The sequence below is a fragment of the Ammospiza nelsoni genome, chromosome 5 (assembly GCF_027579445.1).
Source record: "Ammospiza nelsoni isolate bAmmNel1 chromosome 5, bAmmNel1.pri, whole genome shotgun sequence".
Lineage (NCBI taxonomy): Eukaryota > Metazoa > Chordata > Aves > Passeriformes > Passerellidae > Ammospiza > Ammospiza nelsoni.
The window spans coordinates 15,182,984-15,208,214 of record NC_080637.1 but is presented as its reverse complement, the minus strand read 5'-3'; the positions used below and the strand labels follow the sequence as shown (position 1 = coordinate 15,208,214).

The 25,231-nt window shown below is 41.2% G+C and overlaps 1 protein-coding gene across 1 annotated transcript; it reads left to right on the top strand.

The window, feature by feature from the left end:
- The first annotated feature begins 1,064 nt into the window (after positions 1-1,064).
- Positions 1,065-16,821, top strand: C5H12orf40 (chromosome 5 C12orf40 homolog). The gene is made up of 13 exons (XM_059471786.1): positions 1,065-1,087; positions 2,962-3,001; positions 5,021-5,156; positions 6,594-6,726; positions 7,224-7,290; positions 7,838-8,041; positions 9,971-10,077; positions 12,586-13,109; positions 13,386-13,458; positions 14,121-14,181; positions 14,764-14,824; positions 15,546-15,628; positions 16,207-16,821. The coding sequence occupies exons 1-13, from the start codon at positions 1,065-1,067 to the stop codon at positions 16,819-16,821; spliced, it is 2,127 nt and encodes a 708-aa protein (XP_059327769.1).
- Positions 16,822-25,231: the final 8,410 nt, after the last annotated feature.

Sequence of the window (25,231 nt, the reverse complement as noted above, 5' to 3'; positions counted from 1 at the left end):
TTTACACTAGATAGAATTGAAAATAAAAATTACTATTTGAAGTGAAGAAATTAAGTAAATGTTCAGTCTGTCATCTGTCACATTAGCTGCAGAGACACATAGACTTAAAATATAGATATCATTTATCACGAAGATTTTAATCTAGTGTTGTTACAAGAAACAATTATGCATACTTATCAGATTCTATAAACAGCCTAGCCAAATTAGAAGTATTAGGAAGAAAACTATCTTGGCTAACTTTTAATTTTAGACTCCTAATATCTACTCTGAACACTCTTCACATTGTTGTACTAATGCTAATCAAACTTTAGTACCCTGAAAAATGTTAGGCTAAAGATAACTCAGGAAAGAAACACCACAGGAAAAGATTCATGTAGAATTTTGATGATTGTTTTTTAAATGGGTGCCTTCACTTGCTGAGATGATGGAAGTGAGTTATAGGGAAGGGAGCGAGTGGAGCTGTGCTGCTGCCAAGAATCCCTGAGTGGCTCTGCATCCCTCCTCGGGGGTTAGTCACATTTACACTCAACAGCTCATCAGGCAGGACCAAGGGTAACAACAGCTACCTGTAGAAAATGCTCATCGCTTCCCCTGTTGCCCCTAAAATACCTGAGGAAGAGCAGGATCGAAAGTGCTCTCTTGTCCTAAAAATCACAGTGGTTGTAGCAGAGAAAGGCTGGATCTGAAAGAGAAACCAATTCACTTGAGACAGCAAGATGCTCATGACTCCCTTGGGAAAGGGCAATGGCTTTGGCAGCAGCCTGTATGGAAACACCTGGGGTAGAAGAAGGGCAACCAGGGCATTGCCATCAGTGCCTCACTTGGCCATCTGCATCCTTCCCCTTTGTCTGTCAATCCCTGTACCACCATTCCTTCTCCCCTGCCAGCCTGGGGCATGGGGAGCAGCTGCCCTGGTGCTCGCAGGGTGGAGGAGGCCGCGCTGAGGGCCCTGTGGCCCTGCAGGGAGGCTGCGAACCATCCCGGGGTAGCCATTGCCTCTGCCCACAGTGCCAGCAGTGCCCCGGGCAGCCCTCCCTCCCTGCCTGCCTCCTCAGCAGCAGAAAATGAACTGGGTGGGCGGCAGTCGGTAAGTGAAACTCTTCAAAGCCGACAGAAAGAGCTCCATGCTTTGTCAGTGTCCCTCACAGACTGGGCACCACCATGGTGTGTTTAACAACCCTGATGCCCCCTCACAAACCAGGCACTGCCATGTTCTGTGTGGCAGCCATGGGGTCCCCTCATGAACTGAGCACAGCCATGGTGTGTGCTTCAGGCCTCATTTCCCCTCACAAACTGAGCACAGCCATGGTGTGTGCTTCAGTCCTCATCTCCCCTCACAAACTGGGCATGGCCATGGTGTTTGTGACCAAACGAGTATCTCTTCACAGAACAGTAGTGCCCCAGTGTGTGTGTTTCAGGCCTGGCGTCCCCTCCCAGAGCAGCAGGCCGTGGTGTGTGACAGCCCCGGAGTCCCCTCCAGAGCCAGACTCTGGAAGGTGCAGGTGCCCTCCCACCCCAGGCAGGGAGTCACGTTTGGGCTCTTGTCTCTCCACAGACAGGGGCTGGGTGAGGCCTTTCTGACGCCCTCACAAAAAGCAGTGGTTACCATTTGGGGAAAAGGATGTACAGGTATTGAGAGTCACTGAAATAGTAAAGCATCACAAGCTGAGTTTAATGATAAAAAAAGAAAAAAGATAATGTTCTCTTTCTTTGGGTGCTGTGCCCTCTGCAGTCTACTAGAAATGTAAACCCCACAGATTTTGTCGGCCATTGGGAAGTAGCATTGCTAAACACAGCTGTGGAATCATCCAGACTCTATGCAGAATCAAACTAAAAGAACACCCTACCCATCTAAAAGTCTTCCCAGCAAACTGAGTTTTCTGAATGTTGCCTCTGTGAAGCAGGAGGAAGGGCGAGTTTCACTTGGAAAAAACCCCAAAACACCAACCTGACCTTTGTCCTAAATGCCTGCCTCCCATATCCTCTGTAAGAAAACCCAGTGTGTAGGAGTACTGCACACATTCAGCAAATGCAAATCAACCTGCTGTTTGCTGCTGCTGGTAGTATCTGTCAGGGTTCCTTGGGTGAATCTGGGGTTTACCTTTTAGGTGTCAGAAAAACTACAGGTCACTGCAGGGGTTTCCTGCCCACTGCAATGTTATATGCATATGTTTGGAAAGTTTGCTCTAGCTTTAAGCAAAAGGTAATTCCAAGCGAATACTCTATATTTCTAACCCTCACAAAAAGTCCTAATCTTAATGACCTAAGGACTGCAGCCATGCTCACTCTGCCCATGGAACAGTGACTCCAACTTCCAATTTTATGCATCAAGTTCTACAAGCATTTCACATAAGGCTGTGTTGGACAGGTGAGACAAGTAGTTGGAGGTATAACTGTCTCCTATATTGAACAAACAACAGCAACTTGTACTGTCAATCTGTTTTGCTTTCCTGTTTTACAAAAGGTCCCCAGTGTTCTGGAAAGTCCCAAAAGGTAAAAGCTCATATAGTGCTCCTTTTGTTTGCTAATATAGTTTTGTAGCTATATTGCAGCATGACAAAGAAAATTAGGAAGAAATAATATATTGACAAAGACTTCTTAAGTTTTAAAAAATTACAAATTGACGAAATGTGCATTACAAGTCAAATGATTAAAAGCTTTTTCTGTTTTCTTTTTTCATGTTAAATGTGTTTGATAACCTAATATCAAATGTGTTCCTATCCTTACTGGAGTAAACTGGGATCAGTCAAAATTACTTCAACAGAGATATGTTGACTTTACTACCTGAAGGTTTGATCATCATAACAACATAACATAACATAACATAACATAACATAGCATAACAAACATATAACATTAACATATTTGTGTCCTAAAACTCAGAACCACTAATGAGAAATTCAAGCCATGACTCAAGATTGCACTTTTGCAATTAAAATGACAATTATTTGCATTTTACAGAAGCAGAATCATATTAAAGCAAGAAAGGAGAAAACAAAAGGTAAACGGTTTCAGCCATATTGGATTTTATATTGTTATATAAAAGCTTTGGTGGGTTCACTTAGGTAAAACTTTCAAAGCATTTGGAGTGAGATTCAAAACAGTAGCTAAACAGTTAAATGTGTTTCCCTGACTTTGAGGGTAAAAGTCTTGTTCTAGATTTACTAAACTGAATTACAACAAGAAGAGAAGGTGTGAGTGAATGAATGAATTGGCCTTTGCCCAGTTTTGACTTTCCTGGATTACTTCTGTTACCATTTTGAGTTGGTATGTGAGAACACAAGGGATTGCTTGAAGCCTCAGGTGATAACAATGTGGTCAGCTGGCCCAACACACCCCTACACAGCCATTTTTCTGGGCCATGTAAATTTGTCCTTTTTCTGGCATTTGCAAAAGGAGGATGGTTTATTTGTATTTTGAATCTGAAAGTGAAATAAGGGAATCAAACTTATCCCTGGCATAGCAGGAGACATTTCAAACAGGAGAGAAAACAGCAAGAGAAAATTGCCATAACCATAATAAGTGGAGTCAGTTTCCTCCTCAGCAGCAGGGAAGAAAGAGGCAGTGTAGGAAGCTCCACCACTGAAGCTGATACCCCCAATACCCAGAGCAGGTGCACAGGCATACAGAGGTTGAGGAAAAGCAGGCTGACTGTATAGAGACAATTACTCAAATTCAAACATTTACATATGGGAATGTGGGACCAATCAGCACCTTGTCCCTACCACTTTCCCAGTTTCCTGGAGCCCTGTGAGCTCTCTGTTTTCTCAGGGATTACTGGTGTAAGCCACATAATTTATATTACAACTATGTAATTTGTTTCAGTGGGGAGGGAAAACAAGAAAATACAGGATTGTTTTTAGTAAATTACTAAATACAGTGGTAGTTTTCTAATTACTATTACATATTTATTAGTAAATTGGTAATTTGGAGGTGATAGGGAAAAAAACATCTGGGACACTGAAGGGAAGTGGTTACATTTTGGGGGTGTGGGTCCTAAAGTCAAAAGAATTTTGAAGTGTTGATTTGTACACAGGATGATTTTACCTTACTGAAGATATTCATCTTAACTGAAGAACAGATATTTTCCATAGATAATATTATCCTGGGAAGCTAAAGATAATAATAAATAATACTAAAAATTAGTTAGCAACAAACATGTTAAGTATATTAGTTATATGTAACCTGCAATCATGACAGGAATTACATTTCAGAAGAAAAGCCAATGCTATTTTTTGTTTTGGCACAGCCTTCAGTTTTCAATATCCGTATTTTGTTTAGAAAAAAAATCTTACTGGCTTTATTTATTCATCTGCTGTAATTAATGAATTTAGGATGGTTATAATAGTCTCTGCAAAATGGAGATGTTTGTTTCCTATATTATTGTCTTATTGTCCTGATAAATTCAAAGTGTCAGTCATATCTCTTTTTATTCCTTGTAATAAAAATTCTTTCTGAATTCCTAATCCCAGAGACTTTTCTTTTTTATTTTTTCCTCTTTTTTTTTTTTTTTTTTTTTTTTTTTTTTTTTGCCAGAAGACTATTTTCTTTGTCAGGAGAGAAATTTGGAGAACAATAAACTCTGTGTCATTATAGATGGCAAATCTGGTGTATGTAATCTTGCTGATTTATTTGCTTATCTTATATGCTTTCTGAAAAGATCCTTTAAATTTCTTTAGGACTTTGTCCTTGTCACATTTGGTATCTTTTATTTTAAGAAATATTTTTAGTGGTTGTACACAAAGTTTGAGAAATGAGCATTTAAGGACTAAATTTTTGACATCAAGATAACAATGATTTATTTTGAATATGACCAAATTATATTTACATTCTTTTTCAAGGCAATAAAAATAAATTAAGAGCAAACAGGGCATGAGAATTCAGAGATACTTAACCCTGTGCTTTTATATTAGGACTAGTTTGCTAAGGCTTGCTTGCTAATTTCAAAAGAATTACCTATACTGGTAATGCATGGTTGAAGCTTCTGTCAAAAAGTTATTCTCTCCTTTAAAAAATTAAGGAATACTTTGAAAGAAAGAAACTTAAGTCAAAAATGAAGCTCCTGGAAGTATCATCTCCTAAAAGTTCAGCAGTCAGTTTGGATCTTCTTAATCTATATGTTGTTAACCAGATATCAACCAAAAAAGAAAACACTGGTAAGTTTTGGGTATTCTGACACATCACAATTTGTTATTCTTAACTACTACTGCTGTTATTTTAGTTCTTGTTCTTCCATTAATAACTTAACCCTCAAGTAAATGTTGATTTATTTTTAAAGTAAAAACTTTTATGTTAATACAAAAAATATGACTGAATAAAAAGTCTGGGCATAAGAGGAATCAAACAACCCTGGCTCCTGCCTACTTCCCCTTTAAAGCCTTGTGCAGTGTCCTGGTTCCAGGCCAGGCCAGGGTGAATGTTTGCAGTAGCCAGGACAGGCATGGCCAGGACCCTGAGGTGATTCTACACCTCCTCACATCATGCAGGGGATGTGACTCTACACCTCACAGGGGAAGGAGTCCCATCCTTCAGTGGGCAGTGGGAAGTGAGTGGCCAGGGAATGTTGTGCTCCCTGTGGTGAGCACCTGCCTGTGAATCATCACTCTGTTATGAATACAATTTCTTGTTTCATTGCTGCTTCCAGTAAATTGTTCTTATCTCAAGCCCTGATCTTTACCTTTTGTGCCTCCAATTCTCCTCTCTGGCCTCTGCAGAGTGATGGGGAGAGGGAGAAGGAAAGGGAGAGGGAGATGGAAAGGAGGGAGAAGGGAGAGGGAGCAAGCAGCACATGGTTTGAAGTGTTTGTGTGGGAACACTAAATTGGAGAATACGTTTTCTAAACCACTACACACACTTATTACCTTCCCCATTCTAGTCATGAATTTTACCCCAGATTCATTTATTTTCCTCTTTGCTGTTGAGTGGGTCCATTTCCCATCCATTTCCTTTTTCATAACTTTGGAGGCATTTGGAATAGTCATGTCAGTTGTACCCAGACTATCTTTCATAAAATCCATTATTAAACTTCTTGAGAAACATCACTAAAACTTGAGTCCTAGCTCTTTAAATGTAGATGTGGTACTTAAGGGTATGGTTTAATGGTGGACTTGGCAGTGCTGATTTAATGGCTGAATTCGATGATCTTAAAGGTCTTCTTCGACCTAAATGATTTTGTGATTCTATGATTCTTGTCATCTGTGACATATCCATAAACCAGATTATGGGATATATTTTGTCCTATGCTCAGAAGAGTAGAAGGCGACTGAGGAAGGCAACAGAGTCTGTACACACACAGTGGCTGACTCAATAATTTTATATTATTGTGCCATTTAGAATAGAGTTTTTGTATTGAAGAAAGAATAAATATTAATAAGAACAAATATTAAATAAGAATAAAATTTATTTGTATTAAAGAAAATAAAGAATTGTATTAAAGAATAGAGTTTTTATATTTTGTATTAAAGAAAGAAGCAAATATGGCTTTAAATGGATTAAGAATTATAAAACAACAGCTTTTGTACTCTAATGAAAATTCAGGAACCTCTGAACTTTCTCCAAGCCCAGCACTGACATAACAAATACATTCATTGCAGAGAACTTGAGGAAGCCAGTCCACATTGATATCACTGAAGATGAAAAAAAACCCATCAGGAGACATAACTTAGAGCTTCCCACATCACCCCCACGTACACAACATAAGTCAAACTTAGATGATCTCCAGAGCAGGTACTTGTATAAAATAGGCAATAATTATGCAATAGTGAGGTTCTGGAAGAGGTATTTCATTATGGTCTTAACATTTGGGGTATTAAGAAAACATAAACATGCCATTATAAACAGGGAAGTTTCACAACCAGTCCTGTCATTCCAGTGGTACTCTTACTATAAGAGAGTAATTAATAAATTCTGAATAAAAAACTGCACATGAAGCTGAGAGATTTTTTTTAAAAATGCCTAAGTGTCTGCACTCATGTCAGGTACTTATACTAAGTTTATCTCAAAGCAGGTTATTCAGGCAGCATTATGCACTTACACTGTTTCCCATCCAGCTTTGGACCCCCTAAAGTGACCAACTCACAGACAGGCTGCTCACAACTGCCTAACAATCAGGCTGTTTTAAGATGTGTGGAAAAATATTTCTAAGTTATTCTGAAATTAATGCTCAGAATATTTTAATTGTTTTGATCTTGTATTTCATAGGCTGTTTTTATTCATTTTGCAAGGTTACAAAAGCAAGTTTTGGAAAGCAGAAGACAACATCTCTCAGAAAAAGTAAAACACCAGCATAAGGTAAGTTTATTATTCTTATGATATAAGACTAAAAATGTGCAGTAATTACTGTATTTTTTTACAGTAATTACAGTAATTACTGTATTTTTAAGTGGTTTAAGTAATTACTGTATTTTAAGTGATTTCAAAGAGTGGACAAATCTCATGGATACTGAAACACATGAACTCTTCTTTCTCTTCAAGACTATATGGATAAATTATTTTCATGCTGCTTATATATTTCTTGAAAAAAAAGCTAAAAATGTATTTATATCCATCTTTCCTCAGGATAGCATTTGTGTGCATCCTTCAGATTAAGTAGTTACTTACATGTTTCCCTGAAATAAGCCCTTATTGCTTTAAGTTTTTAGTGAAAATTCAGTATATAGAAATTCTATATTCTATATCAGAATTCTAATTTTGTATCAGAATATAGAAAATTTTCTCTTCTTGGTGGTTTATGTGCAGAACTGTAAAAGATGCAGAATAGCTTGATTACTTTGAACTTTATGCTTAAGTCAAAACAGTTTTAGCTAAATAAAATATGTCTTTGTTATGTTTTGTCTAGCTCATTCCACAAGTAATGGAATTAGGCTATGTTGATTCTAGTATGGAAAATGAAGACAACTTGGCAAGAGTTTTTAGTGCTTGTCCATTGCCCTCCTCTGGTTTTCAGTTCTCTAACTGTACACAGCTTTCAGAAGAAAATTTCAACACAAAACGAATGGGCAATGTTTGGGAACAGATCTATGAAAAAAAGCTGCAAAACCAGGTTTGGTTAATGTTTTACTTCCCTGGAATTACTTTAAATCACCTTTCATTTATTTGGTGTGTAAAACTAGTGTAACCGTAATGGTAATTTTGATTGATCAACATTTTTTGTAGGCTGGTGGCACTGAATGTTCTGTACATACAAATATATTTATTTTATTGCTCTGAAATAAGCTCAACTTGAGCTTTTGTTCACTGAACTCTCAGTGTTGCTGAAATCTGCAGAGAGAGAATTAGTCACATACTGGTGGCTTTCTTTAGCTTCTGGCTTGTAAATTTGGTTAAAGAAATCTGAAATATATATAAAAACAGCTAGAAATACAGCTTTCCTAAACATACAGTTAGTGTAACTGGGTGTTGCATGATCCCAGGTGATCCCATGACCTAATTTTTTGTCTTTTAATGTCTCAGTGATTAACATAGTTCTTACAGTATTTTCAGTGCTCTGCTGTTTAACTCTTTACTTTTAAGTAACAGTTGAAAGTTATTTGTTCTCCTGCATATTACTGTTTTTTCTTTTTGTTAACTTTGTGATTCTTAAAAGAATCATCCTTTAAAAAGTAATAGCAAATATAATATGCTTTATTTTTAGCAAATATATTAGTCATTGGAAACAATAAAAAAAATTATGTGTTTCACCAATGGTATTCTGAAGTTTTGAGGTAAGTGAGGAAGAAATGCTTGAGGGGTTTCAGAAAGGGAGATGATGGTTTGTTCAGGGAATGAGTAGGCCAAAACTCACGGGAAGCTGACCTGAAGAACAAAGAAGCCTGAGAAATATGTTTTCAAAACACAGCTATGCTGTGTCCACTGCTATGTGCAAGAGAATTATTTGATTCTGGAGGCCAGTTTGGCAGAATCAGCGAACCCCTGACTGAGGTCAGATGCAAAGAGGGATGGGCAAGGCAGGAAGAAGACAGAAGCATCCCCTCAGCTGGGAGGGGTGGCATTAGCATGGCCAGAGCTGAGAATCACAATGGGTGAGAAGAACAGCAAGGAGGACTTCTGCAGGTATGTTATCAAAGAAAGGAAAGCAAGGAAAATGCTGTCCTCTGCTAAATAGAGTTGAGACCTAGTGAAAGGTTACATGGAAAAGCCTGAGGTACTCAAAGACTACTTTGCTTCATATTTTTCAGACAGAATCTTCTCTCTGGCTCATCTTAAAATGCAGTCAGGATTTGAGGGGAGTTTAATGAACCAGTAGGGAAGGAACAAGTCAGAGAATCCATTGTAACTTGGACATAAAGAAATGTATGAGACTGGACAGAGTCCAACCTAGTATATTCAGGGTGTTGGATGACATCACTGCAAGGCAGATATTTATCACCCCTGTAAGGCTGTGGTGAGCAGAGAAGCTTTCCAGTGAGAAGAAATACACAAATGTTATGTCCATCTGCAAAAATGTAGGCATGATCTGGGGAAGCATCATCTCACCTCTGTCCCTGGAAGGATTAAGGAGCTAAGCTCCCAGAGGCAATTCCAAGGTACATGAGGAAGAAGAAGATGTCTGCAAACAGCCATCAGATTTTGCAAGGTCATACTGTAGCTGGTGGACCCAATTGCTTTCTGTGATGGAATTAGTGTCTCTGGGAATTAGAGAGAAGAGCAGGCATTATTTACCTTGCCTTTAGGAAGGCTTTTGATGAAGTTTCCCTGGGGATTCTGGTAGCCAAAATGGGTGGCTATGAACCAGATGAATGGACAATAGGATGAGAAAAAACTGTCTGTTACTGTCATGCTCAAAGTAGTTATCTGTTGGCCAAAGTTTGTTTGGCAACAGTTGGGCTGTAAGGAGGTTTGGGCTTCTGCTGTAAAGATGTAAAGAAATAAAAATAGTGGGAAAATATGAGTATTGTTTACAAACCCAAGTTGAAAGTTTTAAAGACAATTATGTATATTCACAGTTTGACAGCTTCTGCTGTTTTCTCAGCCAGGTAACAGCTTTGATCAAGACCCTTGGAATACAAACCCTCCAAGCCAGTGTATTTTCAGGAAGTCTGATACAGTGCCTCAGGAGCTGTTCAAGCCATTTGATAGGTAGGCAGTGATTTTACATTAATGAGGAAAATAATGGTCAAGTTTAATTAAGAAAAATACTGAAATAATCAAAACCTTATTGCTACTTGTTTTTTTCACTGACTGTTTTTCAAACAAAAATTGAAATCAAATGGAAATACTAAACAAAACTATTTTAATAAAAATCTGAAGCTATTTAAATAAAGCTATTTAAACAAAATCTGAATTTTTGGGTGGAACCATGATCTATTTTTTGCAATGTCACAGACATGATAGTGTTGCTGAATTCACCTTGAATGATAGCAGAGATTTACTAAGAGGCCACGAGGAGGGGGAAGTTGCCCCAGGTGTTATTAGTTCTGGGCAGTGTTGCAAGTGCTTTTCTGACAATCTTGATGCAATAGCAATTGAGCATCTGCACCTGCATTATTTATGCTAGGGGTTCCAGGAACACCCATTTTCTGTCCTTCTCTTTCATATGTGATCCTACTATAGCTTTCTTTTTTCCCTATAATTGATTCAATAATACTTGTATGAGAATATACACTTTGTTTTTAAAAGAATGGATAGAAATTGAGAATATATTTCTTTTTGTATGTGCTGATTAAAAATCTTTCAAATCACAGATGATTTAGGGCCAGACTCATTTGTACTGAACATTTTATTTAATTTTCTTTCCAGCAGCTTTCCCTTGGACCTAGAGGTCTTACATAGCTAATCTTACTTTATTCCTTCTATTCCATCAGTCTGCCCTTTGGTTGAAAGTTCCTGTCCATCCCTAGCTTAGGCTGGATAGAGACATTAAAAGGCCATACAGTATTTTGCTGTTCCTGAAGGGCCTGCAGGCTGTTTGCTTGGGGAGTCAAGTGACCCATAAAATCACTGGCCAAATAATAACTAAACACATCAGTCCCTTTAACTTCCACTCTTCTTGTGGCTTCTCCTGGCTTTCTCCAGCAAAACCTAAAATGAGCATAGAATTCATCTTGCTGCTCATTTGAGTGAATTCTCAATTTATATATTTACACTGAGCCCTGTATAACCTTATCTCACCTACATCTCTCCTTTCTCCGCCAGCCATCAGGCCTGCACTCATCTGCTTATGTCATCCCCTCATCTTCTACCTATTCATGAGTCACTAACACCATTTCCTTTCAACTGCTCTTCAGATCCATTTCTTTGTATTGTTTTCATCCATTGTAGCCATAAATTCTTATACCTCAAGAGATCACAAAAATTTTTCTGTGAAGGGAGTTTCTTTCACTGTATGTGAAAAGTAGGGTGTCAATTTATACAGTTGTTTAATGTAACATGCTGATGATGTAATCAATGTCCATAATTCTGAGACCTGTGGCACTTCAAGGTTATTAAATATTAATTAAAAGTTTTAGTGTCATATTTCCTCATCTACTCTTAAATTTTATTTTGCATAACAAAATATTCAGCTGGAGTTGAGAAAGGCTCTCTGAATTGCTTCACAAAATGGTTTTACCTTCCTCATGTAGATCTATCCAAGTATCTTCTGAAAGAAACTCTTGTGTGTTTAGTCTTCTATAACTGTCCTGGTGAGGTTTCTGTAACTAGAGAAAACTAGTTTCTCATTTAAATTCCATAGATCTTTATCCCATTCCAAGTATTTGCTGATCAAAACACCACAAGCATTTTCTCCAGTAAGAGTTTTCTGTACTACCTTTCAGTTTCAAGTTCTATTGTCAGCCTTCCTTAGAATGTTTTAAAGAAAGGGTTTTGTTTTTTTGTTTTTGAATGGCCTTTTTTTGCCAGATCTCTGTCCTTCAGAAGAATCTCAACTTTCAGCTCAGAGTTTCTGAAAGGTCAGTCAGCAGATCCAGCCTGGAAAAAAACCCAGTGAAAATGTTAGATTAAGAGCCAAGTAAGTGAAAGCAGGATGGCTTTCATGTCCATGATGCTCACATGATAAAATCTTCAAAACCACTACTTTCAGAAGTGGGATAGGGAAGTAGAGGCATAACAAAATGTCTGACTGGCCTCCTGACTGTGAAATGGAAAAATTCTGTGCTGAATCAGGATTACTGATTTCAAGTACAAATGAAAGTCACTTGTTATGGGCTTTCAATATGGAAGAGAAATACAGTCTTAAGCAAACTACTTTTATGAATGGAAGAAACTCGTTTCCTCTTTTTCTTTTTCTCCCTGATGTGGCCGCCTTTGGTCAGCTGGTGGAGCAGCAGTGACATGCTGTGGCTGATTTTATAAATCACAATTCTCTGTCCAGGAGGATGTGCTCCATGGCTTTGTTTATTTGGAGACATTAAGAAATAGAACCCCTTTTAAATCAATCTTACCATAAAGTAGATATAAAACATAATAAAATACACACTTTTTCAGTTGAAATACTGTATATTTAGGACAAAACCAAGTGTAATGAGCAGTGAAGTTTTTGATATTTTTATCATAAAGTGTTGTGTTAACAGTATTTTGCTTGTTTGTGTACTCAGCAAAATGGTTTTTTCTCTTCTACCCCTGTTATACCTCATTGCCTATCCCCAGGCCAGACTACATGAATTCTGCCAGGAAAAATCCAGTGATAATAGCCAGTAATGAATCAGAAAACTATGAAGGAATAAAAGAACCAATATTTGATGTTGTGAAAGAAACTGCAGGATTGAAAGATGGAAGGGGTTGTTCCTTTCTGGCACTATTTGAAGAAGAGAGCCAACCAATCCATAATAATCCTTCCACCAAGCATTTTAATCCTTTTTCTAACCAAAGCAATAATGACATTTTTTTCACTGTTCCTGATGTTCGAAATCAAATTACCAACAGAAATTATTCTTGCGACACTAGAAGGGTTTATCCTGCAATCAATGCAAAAGAAGATTCTGTAGACAGACACCTTGAAGGCATTTTCACAGCTCCAGAACAGGTTTTCCTTAAAAGTAATAATGTGTCAAGTACAAGCTACAAGGAAACAAGTGCACTTCATAAAACACACCGGCAGAACTGTCATGAGGGACAGCACTACTTCATGCCCTGTGAACAGAGAGAAAGAAGAGCAAACCTTGAAAAAATTGGTGCGTGTCATATTTTAAGGACATGTATTCTGGGTTTTATTCTCCTTTTAAAGATATATGTTCTTATAACCAGAGATGTATCTGCCCCAACTGAAAACATCCTGAATCTTCAGAATGCAGTCATGTAATTTTAAAACCCACCATTTAAATTATTTTAAAAACCTGACAGAAACTTTTATTGTATTTATTCTATTGCAAATAGAATAAAACATTTAAATTGTATTTTTTCTATTGCATTTCAAAATCAAAGTTTACTTTTTTTTTTTTTACTTTTAGAGACATTAGCTTATTACCATGATCAGCAGAATATCTTAAAGGAGAATGTGCAGAATTATTCAAGAAAAAAAAGGTGAGTGTCATGGAAATTACCAATCTATTAGCCAGTGATAACTGCAGAGACTTTGCTGAATTGGAGAAATCCTGCTAAGAGCACAAGAAGGCAAAATTCTAAACAGTATTACTGAGGACTCAGATTTTCTTAGTGAAAATAGCACTGTACAATGTGAATAAATCAATGCACGGGAAGCCCATTATGCCTCTGTGTATCTGCCCATAATAAACAGACAGAAATACTGCTTCAGTATGGGCAGTTTGGAGATCCTGAAGTTAAGCTGTTGATCTGTCTTGTCTTTTAAAACACTCTGTCTCATTCCACTGGCTACAGAGCAAGTGTCTCCTCTGGGCTGTGTGAGTGCTCTGTGTTTTACTAAAGACTTGTTTTTCAGAGACTGATACATAGTACCTTCCATTTTACAAAACAGCACTATCTTCTGTTATTGCTTCAATTCCCTTTTGCATTTCAACAGAAATGAAGTTTATGAAAAACATATTCTTAGTGTTAAATCTCAGGTTCAGAGATAAGTCCAGTGATCTCAGTAGTGGGAAGCATTTAATGGTTACTGAAGACAAAGTAAAAATTGAAAAGTCACCAGTAAGGAATTTAACTCAGAAAGAAAATAAAAATACTGGGGAAAAATCACTTATCAGAGAACTTGTGTTTGCCTTCCTTAGTGACAACAAGTCTGTGAAGGAAACAGCCCGGAACCAGAACCATGTCTTTGTATTTGAAGAGGTAACTTTTAAAAAGATGTCTTTTTTTTGTCAAACCCACTGTTTACATGGTTCATTTGAGGTGGAGAAGGATTGTCCACAACAGTTAGAAACTGAATGTAGCTTCACTGAATTAACTACCATAGAAGCTTCTTTTCCATCGTGGTTTATAGAAGGAATTCAGAAAGAACTGCTGCTAGTGACGTGGTTCAAGATAGGCAGGTCCACAGTTCACATGGTTTCATCTACACTTTAGCTGATGCCTGAAAGACACTGGGTAAGTTACCCATCAACACTTAGGGTCAGGTTCTGGAGGCAATGCCCAGACATTATATGCAGGATGCTTCAGTATTATAAAGGAGCTTTGTGCCAGCATACATATAAAAAGTGTTTCAGATGTCTTGCCTGTGGAAGCCACATATGGTACTACTCAGGAGTAAAAATACCTCTTAAAATAATTTGTGGTACAGTGCAGTGATTCCCTTAGGTAATACAGAAACTGAATGTTCCTCTCTTAACCTGAGATGCTGATCCAGCTGAAGACTCACTATTAATACCTTTTATTTTTTACTTACTTACTTACTTTACTTACTATTTTTAACAGTTCACAACAGCACAAGAGAAAGGGTGTAAGTTTGGACTGAGTTCATACCTTCAAGAGATGGGTTAGTACCATTTATACATTATCACTTAAAATGTTTTCTTTACATGTGGAACTGAAAAAGTTACTTTTAAAGCCAGGGAGAATGATCTTTTTAGGATGTTAACTTTGATAAGGTGTATTTCTGATTCACAGCACTGTAAAAAGACAACTAGCATTACCAGGTAACTAAGAATTAACTGTGCTTGCTTTTCCTTGAAGAGTTATTCTCTTCCACTAGACTATATGCTGTCACTCCACGTGTGGACAGAGGGAGGGGAGGAGGAGAGGCAATTCTACATCCTTCCTGCTCCCTCAGTAGCTGTAGGGTTGTGTGCTGGCTGCATTTCAGAGAAGAGGATCTCTCAAGGGCCTCCAAGGGAGAAGTATGTAACTTGTATGGCAGCCAGTGTGCACATGGAGTCTGCTGTGCTCTCATGCAGGCTCTGCTCTCCAGAGTCCCTCCTCCTTTTTGGGTAGCCCAGTTCTGCTGCTGATTAACAGCTGAGGCTTTGGGGACCCCATCCCACAACCTCTGTTAAGATGTGTTCACCTGAGAAGAGAAGAGAGGAACTGGCTATTGCTGAGAACTAGATTGACCTTGCTAACATTTTGCTCTTTAAACAGTTTCTTAAATCTGCATCAGAAATAGTAATGTTTAATTCTACATGCTGTACTTGAGAGCTGGATCTTTGGGGATTGTTCCTTGAGTAACCTTTTCTTTCTTTTTCATCTAATTTTTCAAGATGTGGACTCACCACTCAGCAGCCAGTCTTACAGTTACTCTCCAAGGCAGACTGAGAGCTATTTGAGCTCTAGTCCTGACACAGTGAGTAAATCCTTGTGGGCTGGCAGGGCTTTATTTGAATCATATCTCTATGCCCAAGTGCACCTAAGGGTGGATGTAGCTGGAATCTAGTTTTATTTTGTACAAGGTAACTTCATGTGTGATGAGGACAAGAAATTATGAGCTGTAAATTTTCCTAAGTAGTTTGACAGACATGTGGTCTGTTCTCTTGATAATGGCTGGCCTTGTGGAATTACATAGCATGACTGTGGGAAGATGCTAAGCAATGTTCTATGCTCTTCCTCTATGTATAGCTGCCTTACATTACATGCCTGTAAAGCAGAATGATTTGATGCCCTGTGTTTTCAGTCATTCTTGAACACAAAAATGCCATTGTGTGAGATTATAAATTGCATGTGAGAGTGAAGGTCTGCATTGGCCACCTTATATTCACCAAGGGCCATCCTTGGAGAAGGAACAAAAAAAAACCCCACAAACAACCAAAAGCAGACAGTTCTGCCCTTTCTGTTTATTTCACTTAGCTATTAGCAAGTCATTGCTTTTGTCCTTAGTTACTGAACTATTTGAGCTGTTACAACTGTACAATTCTGTTCAAGCAGTCTGAAGAGGAAGACACAGGCAAAAAGAAGAATTATCTGAATGAACAGTCCTTGAAGGCACGCGGTGCCAACCTGTTCTCAGCCTCAGTGAGCAGAGAGGCCCCCAAGAGCTCTCACACCCAAAGTGTGGGTATGAAGCCCAGCAGCACTTTGGCTAGAAAAGAAGCAAACAATCTTCAGGAGAAAGACTCTAATTTTTGTGCCATAGAGGAGGAAAACAAAACCCACGCAGCTCTGTCTCAGGGCCCATCCCAGCACGCCCTTAGGAGGGAGCATGTCGGTAGCAGCACCAGGTGCGATATGTGGTCGCAGACCGAGGGCTCCGTGACCGTAGAGAAGGTGGATGTGGGCACCCAGTGCGGCACGCTGAGGGTGTGCAGCTGTGGGGGATCGCTCCCCGCTGCCCGCAGCCCGGGCACGGGCCCCGCTCCCGGCACTGCCCGCACGGCCGGAGAGCAGCAATGGGCGGCGCGGGAGGGGCGGCAGCCCGCGGGCAGCGGCAGCGCCGGGACAGGCGCCTTCTCTGCCGAGAGCGAGTACCTGAGTCTGGCTGGCAGCAGGACTCTAGAGGTGCTGGACTACATTGATAAAATGAAGGAGAGAGAGAAGCAGTGATCACCTGGAATGGCACGTTAGGAACACAGTAGTTTTGTCCTGTTCTCAGTGTATTTCATTCAGTTGGCATTTTCTGATTTTTCTAGCATGGTTAGGCAAAAGATACTTATACTGTTTGTTTGCTTTAACTATCAATAATTATGGGTTTCTGTCTACCTACTGCTATCTCAAAGTATGAGTTTCTATAAATATCCAACTATTAACAAAGTATTTTACAATAACCTAGTAAATAAAAACATTGGGAATTATATTGTTTTCCCCACCATATATCTGTAGGATTCTGTAGTTTAGAATTGATTGACTATGTTTCTTTTAAGGTAATAGGAAGATGTTGTTCTACTTCAAAAAATATTTAGTGTGGTTCTGAGTTCAGAGCCATTGTCTGATTCTCACCCATTTTAACAGAAAAAATTGCCTTTGTCATGTGTTCATACTAAACACAAAAATTGGAAACAGAAAATGTACATCTGCACACATAGAATAGAATGTAATTTTAAAAGAGCTAATTTATTAATTTTTTTTTAATGCTCAACTTTCTTTCCACAGCAGATCCAGTCATTCATTTTCTGGCTGTTAATCTAAAAAAATCTGTCATGTGTTTCTGTATTCTGTCTGCAAACTGAAAATCTGAACTACTTGCATTGTCACTTCAGTATTTGTGTGAAGCTACAAATCACAGCAAATAAAAGTTTCTGATAATGCTGTTTCTAGGTTATATTCTTGCCTTCTAAAAAGCTCCTGGTAAAGGTGTCAGGGAGACTCGTTGTTACTAACATCAACTTACAGATCCATACACCTTCACTTCTGCATAGATATCTCTATATCTTAACTCTGTGTATGTGTGTGTACATATATATACATTGTGTACATATATATACATATGCCTATGTGTATATATAGAAATGCCTGTGCTGGCTTGGCCAGCTGGCTGCATGCAGGGCTCCTCTTCTTCACAAACTGGGCTTGGGCAAAAGTTATGCTGGAGACTTCCTTAAACAACAGGAGATTTGCCTCTATAAGATTAATATGTTGTGCTTTCCCCTTGGAGTCTGCTGTTAAAAGATTCCCTGCCCTTATTCCCAGCAGGTCAGGGGTTTTTCTATGCTTTGTAGAACGGGTGAGTGTCACCCAGCCTGGATGAGACTCGTCACATTCCTTTGTCTCTGTTCTCATCATCAAACAAGTGGCTGGTTGGTTTTGCTGCTGCTTTTTTTTTTTTTTTGAAGCTAAGTCTCATTTTTAAAAGAAGGTCTACATTGCTCAACAGTTTGCAGGTTTATGGCTGTGCTGTTTTTTAAAATAGCAGCTCAGAAATTTCAGTGGACTGTTCTGTTCTTGGAAGAAAATAGCACTGTCTTTTATATGTCTAAATTGCATACATAGGAAGTGGTTTGCACAGCCAGACTTCTAAACCATGTAACTATCACTTAGCCAATTCACTGCCCACTTCCTAAGGCTCGACACAAGCAGATTTTCTTTTCTAGGTTGCCCAATTTGTTGTCAAAGCAAACTCCCTAGTAATTTTTTTTAAGCTGCAATATTCATCTTCTTCACAGGAGATATAATTTATTTGAATAACAGCTATGATTTTCTAAAAGCTCAGCTGTTAGCCATGGTTTCTAAAGCATAGATTTTCACTCAGTGTGACAAAGTCAATTCAGATTGTGCCACCAGCAGTGGCCCATGCTGGTTTGAATGCTGCTTTCCCAAAGTCCCTCACACCTGGTACATAGCTGCCAGTCCTTCCAGTGGTGTGTGTCCAGCTTCCCAGCCTCCCCCACAGCTGATGTGTCCCCAGGGCACTTGGCCTGCCAGCCTGCAGTACACTGTGGCACAAAATAGCTAAAAGCTCCAACACTGTATGCGTTAGAGGGGTTTTATTACCGCAGCAGATGCAAAATTGGCCAAAGAGTTCTTTGGTGTCTGGGTTAGAGAGGTGCTGGTGACCCAGACAGAGATGAACTGCCATTAACTTGCAGTGGAAGTTCTGCTCCTGGTTCCTCTCTGATGGTGGCATTGTTTGCTGGCACTTTTAAACTGTGGTTAGTTTTACACTGAAGTGAGCTACCCACGTTCAGGCAGATACTCCAGATCTGCAGAGCTGGCCCCTGAGCCAACATATTCCCAGTCTGTGCCTATGAACCTAAGGGACAAAGAATGCAGGTTGGAACTTAGGTGGGAAAAGAGGAACAGTTGTACCATATGGATATATGTGTGTGGGGTTTCAAATCCTCTTTATTAAGTTATTGCTCATATTTATCATCATTAAAAGCCTCTCAGTGGGTATCACTTATTTTCACTCCAGCCACTGATATAGAAAATTTCACAATCTGTCCAGTCCCAGCCAGGTTTCAGTCTGGACTGCACTGAAATTCCATTGCTCAGTGCCAGAAACTCAGCCTCTGACTGACTGTACACAAGAGCTGCATGTATGTCTCTAATGCAATAATTCACCACTTGGGATATCAATCACTGAAGATAATCATGTTTCAAAGCCTTTGGATGAGAGTATATAAATTCAAATTACGTTCCCATTTTTACCTGTAATTGCAAAGCAATCAGAAGAAAAAAAACTATCTTTGTAGTGGTTTGTGTGCTGGCAATGATAACAAATAAGGCTGCATGCTCTTTATAGCCACTAGAGAAGTATTTTAAAGCAGTTGCATTACTATTAATCCACTTAAAGAGACTTGTGCTTTCTCCTTAGCTCAGCACCAGTCTGCCCCTCTGTTTTGGTACTTTCTTTCCCTTGATTTTTTTGTGACTTCAGGGAAGAGCTGAGTTTGGTTTGATAGCAAGTAGTAACCTCAAACTGTGCTTTCTTCAGCTGATAATTCAGCAGCAGTAATGACTGTCATGTCACTAAATGTAATGATTGTCATGTCACTAAATGTAATGATTGTCATCTCTCTAAATGCACTCAGGCACCACCAGCTTTCTCTGAGGCAATAGCTTAGGCAGAGACACTCCTTTTTCATCCATGCCATTCTTCCAGGCAGCGTGCTGAGCCTCCAGGGAAGCCATGGAAATACACATGTGTTTAACTGCTTGGGAAGCATCAATTTTAAGTAGAATTTTGTTGAGGAAAAGGACAGAAGGGTACCTGTAATTAAGCAAAAAACCAGGAGTTTATTGGTGGCAGTCAAATACTTCTAAACACAGATTGAAAGGCTGTCACTGAAAATACTACTGTAAGCTTCAGTCAGAATCAGTTTTAATATACAGCTCATAACTTATTTCCCTCCAAAATCAGCTCTAATTACAGTAACCTGCAAGGTAAGATTTTCTGGGCAAGCACCAAGAGAAGTTTGGTCATTAATGGACCAGTTTGTTGCTGGAGTTGCTGGAGCCTCCGCAAATGTAGAAATTCTTATTTCATTTTCATGAAGGATTATCATTATAGGAAATGAGAGGCTTAAGTCTTCATACAAGTAATTATTTCTCTGGTAGAAACTGTGAATTGGCTTTTCAAGGGTTTTAACAGATAGCAGATTGAGGGAGGATGAGGTTTCCTGGAAAAAACATTTAAGTCTCTGCATTCAGCGCCTACTCTGTCCTCATGAAAGTCAATCACCTTTCTGCAATGCTTCCTTCAGCCTCTTCTCCCTGACAGCCTCTGAGAGGTTACAGGTGACAGTCCCAGTCACCCAAACCAGAGCTTGCTTCTCCATGGCAGGTGGTGTGGAACTCCAGCCAGGTCTCCTGACTCTCTGAGCTGAATGCTGAACGTGTCCCTGTCTCCAAGCATTCTGCAGTGACTGCACACCCTGGTGGTGCTTGCTCTGATGCCTCAGCCCTCTGGGTGTGCAAGGTGACAGGAGCAGCTCCTGGTGAGCTCCCACACAGCACACGGCTGCAGAGGGTGCTGGTGCACCTGCTCTGTGGGAGGTGATGGGGGATCTTGGGCCCAAACACAAGAGGGGAGGAGAGTGAGAGAGTCAAGATAAGGCAGGAGGCTGAAAGAGGCCTGTTGAATCGTTTAACAGAGCTGAAAGAAAGCATGTCCAAATGAACCATTTATTTGTGCCCGTTTGCAGAGAGTGTGCTGTGATTTACTACCAGTGTCACACTCAGCACATGGGTGCTGGCCTGACCCAGAGCTGTGGCTGATCACAGGACAGACCAATATTTCTTACTGCAGAAGATTTATTTCATTTCCTGGGCTGGAGTCATTATTGAGAAGCAGGAGATCTGTAAGGAGCATTGCTCCCCAGAGAAGCTGCACTCCATGCAAACAAATTAATTTCTGGAGAATGCCAAACCAGCAGAAGCTGACAGGGATCTCCAAGCTTGCCCAGTGCAAGCCCCACTCACAGCAGGGCCAGCTGGAGCAGGGCACTTGGGGCCAGGGCCAGCTGCTATCACAGACACCCAGGCTGGGGCTGGGGAATCAGCCCTGCCAGGAAGGGGCTCCAGGGAAGCTGTGCCTGCTCACAGCAGCTGCTGCAGATGGAGGCACCACTGCCTGAGCCACCTCCTCCCTGTGCTGAGAGCAAGGCAGGGCCTGGGGCTGGAGCAGGGGGAGCTGCAGGTGTGTGGGGAGGGAGGATGAGTGCTCCTGCTGCTGCTACCCTGCTCCACCTCCTTAGAGCACAGCTCCTGCCTCTCCTCCCCCACATTTCTGTGCAGCAATGAAGAGCAGCAGTTTCACCCCAACACCAGCTCATCCCTGAGTGCACAGCCACAGAGCTCCTCCAGCAGCCCTGCAGCCATGGGCTGCACTAACTATGGGCACTCATCACTCCCCCACCAGGGACTGTGAGGGTCCCCAGGGTATCCCTGTGAATCCCACCTGCCACAAGGAAGCTTCTCATATAGAGGGAATACAAAAGGTATCTCATCTGCTCCCAGGCTGGGGGTGGCACTTAGCCTTCAGCCAGCTTACAAAAACTTTGCTTGCTCTTGACTTTTATCCCATCATTTTTAGCAGCCCATGAGAGGAGAGCAGTGGGGACAGCAGCTCCAGCTTAGTTCCAAAGCTGGGACATCTACCTCAGTCCCCTCAGCCAACCTGCAGGTTATGGGCACCTCAAACACCAGGGAGAGCACAGGAAAAGCCATACAGCATGAGACTGACTGACTGCAGCCACATCTTGTGACAAACCAGTGGCAGGGCACACTGACCAGACATCCTGGACAATGAAGGAGCTCACTGGGAGCAGCCAGACAGTTTTGATGCCATCTCCCCATGAATATATTAGAACAAGTACCAATTTCATGGCAATGCTTATTCCAAGGCACCACTTCTCAGTGGGGACCTGGCCACCTGCTGCAGGCCACAACTGCCACTTTAGGGATGGAGAAGTCACCTGGCACTTGCAGGACAGCTCCCTGTGTGACTTCCAACAGCCTCCCCTTTGCAGCCACAGCTATGCTGAGTGGCCCTGAGTGAAGGCTTCAGGTGGAAAATGTGCATGTGTGATTTGGTGGCAGCTGCATGGGGACACAGGGTCTCAGCAGCCTCAGCTGTGGAAATGGTTTTGAGAAGGAAAAGCTGCAGGGCTGGGAAGGCTGAAAATGCCACATGTTAAGGAGAAGGGCAGCATGTGCCAGCAGAGCAGGGCTTGGCTCACCCTGCTCCTGACCCTGCTCCTGTGCCTTGTCACCATGCACAAACTGGTGAGAACAGCTGAGAACAGAGCTGGCCATGGAAATGGGGACTAATTCTCTCTATATATGCAGTTTTGATAGATTAGGCAATTAACAGAGTGCACTGCAGCACTCAAGAAGTGTAAAAAAAAATTAAAAATTGAAGACTAAGGCTATGAATCTGAGTCCTGGGGAAAAAAAACCTCTGGTTTTTAGAGAGATATTTAGATCTTGAATCAGCTGCATCCTCAGCCCAGTGCTGCCTTCTGAGTTTGCCCCCTCTGCCCAGGACAGCTTGGCACTGTCCCCTGACACCACACAGTGGTGAGGCACAGACACCATGGACACTATGTCCCCACACTCACCCTTCACTAACCATCCTCCACACCTTATGCCCTTCCTTCCCCCAGCCTCTGCTCAGGATTTGCTTTGTGTTTTTCCCTGCTCATGTTGCCACGGCAACCTGATCCAGTCTCAGTTCCACACATCACCTTGATTATGAAGTTTAGCTAATCCAGCCCCCTCTGCCCTCAAACTGCTCATGTATCTCACACCACCACCCTGATGGGCCCCCAAACTCTCCCTGTTCCTTCAGGCATGGATCTTCCCCACTTCTCCAGCCCCTTTCTCCACCTTTAATGATTTGTAACTCTCTTTCCAGTGGGGATGGACACCAGTGATTCACTGCTTTTGTGAAAGGGGGGGAGCCTTTGTTTTCCCTTCTCACACCTGAGTCCCCTCAAGGGATGTGCTCCCTTGGCATCAGTGCACTGCAGCTTCCACGCTCCTTAACTGAGCATAACTCCTGCATCTTTGTAAGGATCTGTGTGTTCTGATCTTCTGAAGAATGATCCACAGAACAGGGCTGCTTTGGAAGCCTTTCATTTCTCTGCCATTTTCTACCTGCAAGAAAAGGCACCTAAGTCCCCCCTGAGTGGTGCTGGTGTTTATGTGTTACAAGACTGTGGGCAGGTCATTTTGGATGTGTGCTTCTCTTTCTTCCTTCACACAATAGATCTCACTGCTCTGTGTATGACCCCCTGCTTTTCTGTTTGGCATTAAGGATTCTATCTGAGCTTTTATGGGATATCACAGCCCCCAAAATCAGAGTGTGCTAGCTAAGGCAAAGGTTTCACACATCAGAAAAACAGATGGATCCCTGTATCCTCTTGAAACCCAGATCCCAATATCTCCTATAAAAGTATCCAACCAAATTAAACTCACACAGCCCTCCAGATTTTTCTGTCAAAATCAACATGCAGAAAATATTCCTGGTAGTTCTGCAGTTCACTCTCAAAAGGCAGAAGCTTTCTAAATGTCAGGACTATGCAGACCTTCCCAATCACACACACACATATGCAGGTATGGGGAGGTAACACATGATAAACAAGGGAGTGAGAACCTGCCCTGGAGACCAGCTAACAAACAGCCCCAGGCTGAGACTGTGGAACTGCTGATGCCAGTGTGTGTGACTGGTGCCCACAGAGCTCAGTTGCTTGCTTGATGGGCTGAATGTGTTAAACTGTCCATCAGGAGAAGAGCTGAGATGCCATTCATTTTGGGTCAAGTGGAAGTGAAACTGCAGCAGCTGAAGCACCCAAGTGTGTTTGTGCAGGGAGCTCTGTGGGGGTGAGGGGTGAACTGGAGGGGCACCAGCTCAGGGGACAATGGGCAGCAGGTCCCTTCAACCAGCCCAGGTGACCACTGAGATCAGAGAAAAGGGACTTTTTTTTGTAGTAAACTTACCTTTAAGTTCCCCACTTACCTCCCACAAACTGTAGGAGCCTTGAAAGAAGCACTTAGTGCCTTGCACAAAGCAAAGGCCACACAGCACTCTGTGGGTGACTTCAGATGGAGCATCACCCAGTCCTGATCCTGAAAATGCTCATAAAGGTTTGGAGCAACTACTGTAACTGCCTCCATTTCAGTTCTACACAAGGGAGAATGCATTTGGCAAAAATCAATCCATCAGTAGTAGTTTTGTAATAGTAGCTGGAGCATAGACAAATGGCAGAAGGCAAAAAATTTGAGTGTTTAACAGCAGAGTCACCAGATTTTCATTATCCCACAAAGCTGCCATGTAGTTTTGGTGACAAGTAATATGAACTGCAGTCACTCATCACCTTTATAAGCACTATCAGCCAGAAACCTAGAAAGAGAAGGTGCCAGTGCACAGTGCTGAGCTGCCCTGCTCCCCTCTTGGAGAGCTGCACTGCCACAGATACAGGATTGCCAGGCAGGCTCCCACTGCCAGCTTCTCCCACTGGCTGTGATCTCTCTGCCTCCTGGACCAAAAGGCTGCAGCTCTGTCAGAGGCAGCTCTGGATCTCACCAGGATTCAGCTGTGGAACCTGTGCTGGGTGATGTAACAGAACCATCTTCCATTTGTTCTTGTGGGTGCAATTCCTCTGTCACACTGGGGAGTGCAGCCAGGGCAGCCCCAGCACAGCACAGTCACGGTCATGCTGCTTTGTTTTAGACATCAAACTGATTCCAGCAATTTTCTTAATAAAACACACTGAATTAGGACAGTTCCTCATTAGAAAACAGTAACCCCTGATCTTTTCCCAGTCCATAACCAAGTCTGACAGTGTAAATTGCTGTAAGGAAACCAGTCTGCTTGGGCAGAGGACATTGCAAACCCATGGTGGGACACTGGGACAGTTGGCAGCTCTGCATAGCTGCATTCAGCCCTTCACACAAATCCTCCTGAAAGAAAGGGACACTTACCTGGTGTCACAGAACCATTCTCTGATTTGAAAAACATCATATTAAGATCATATCCAAAGCTAATCTTACCCTTCCCTTATTTCAGGCAAAC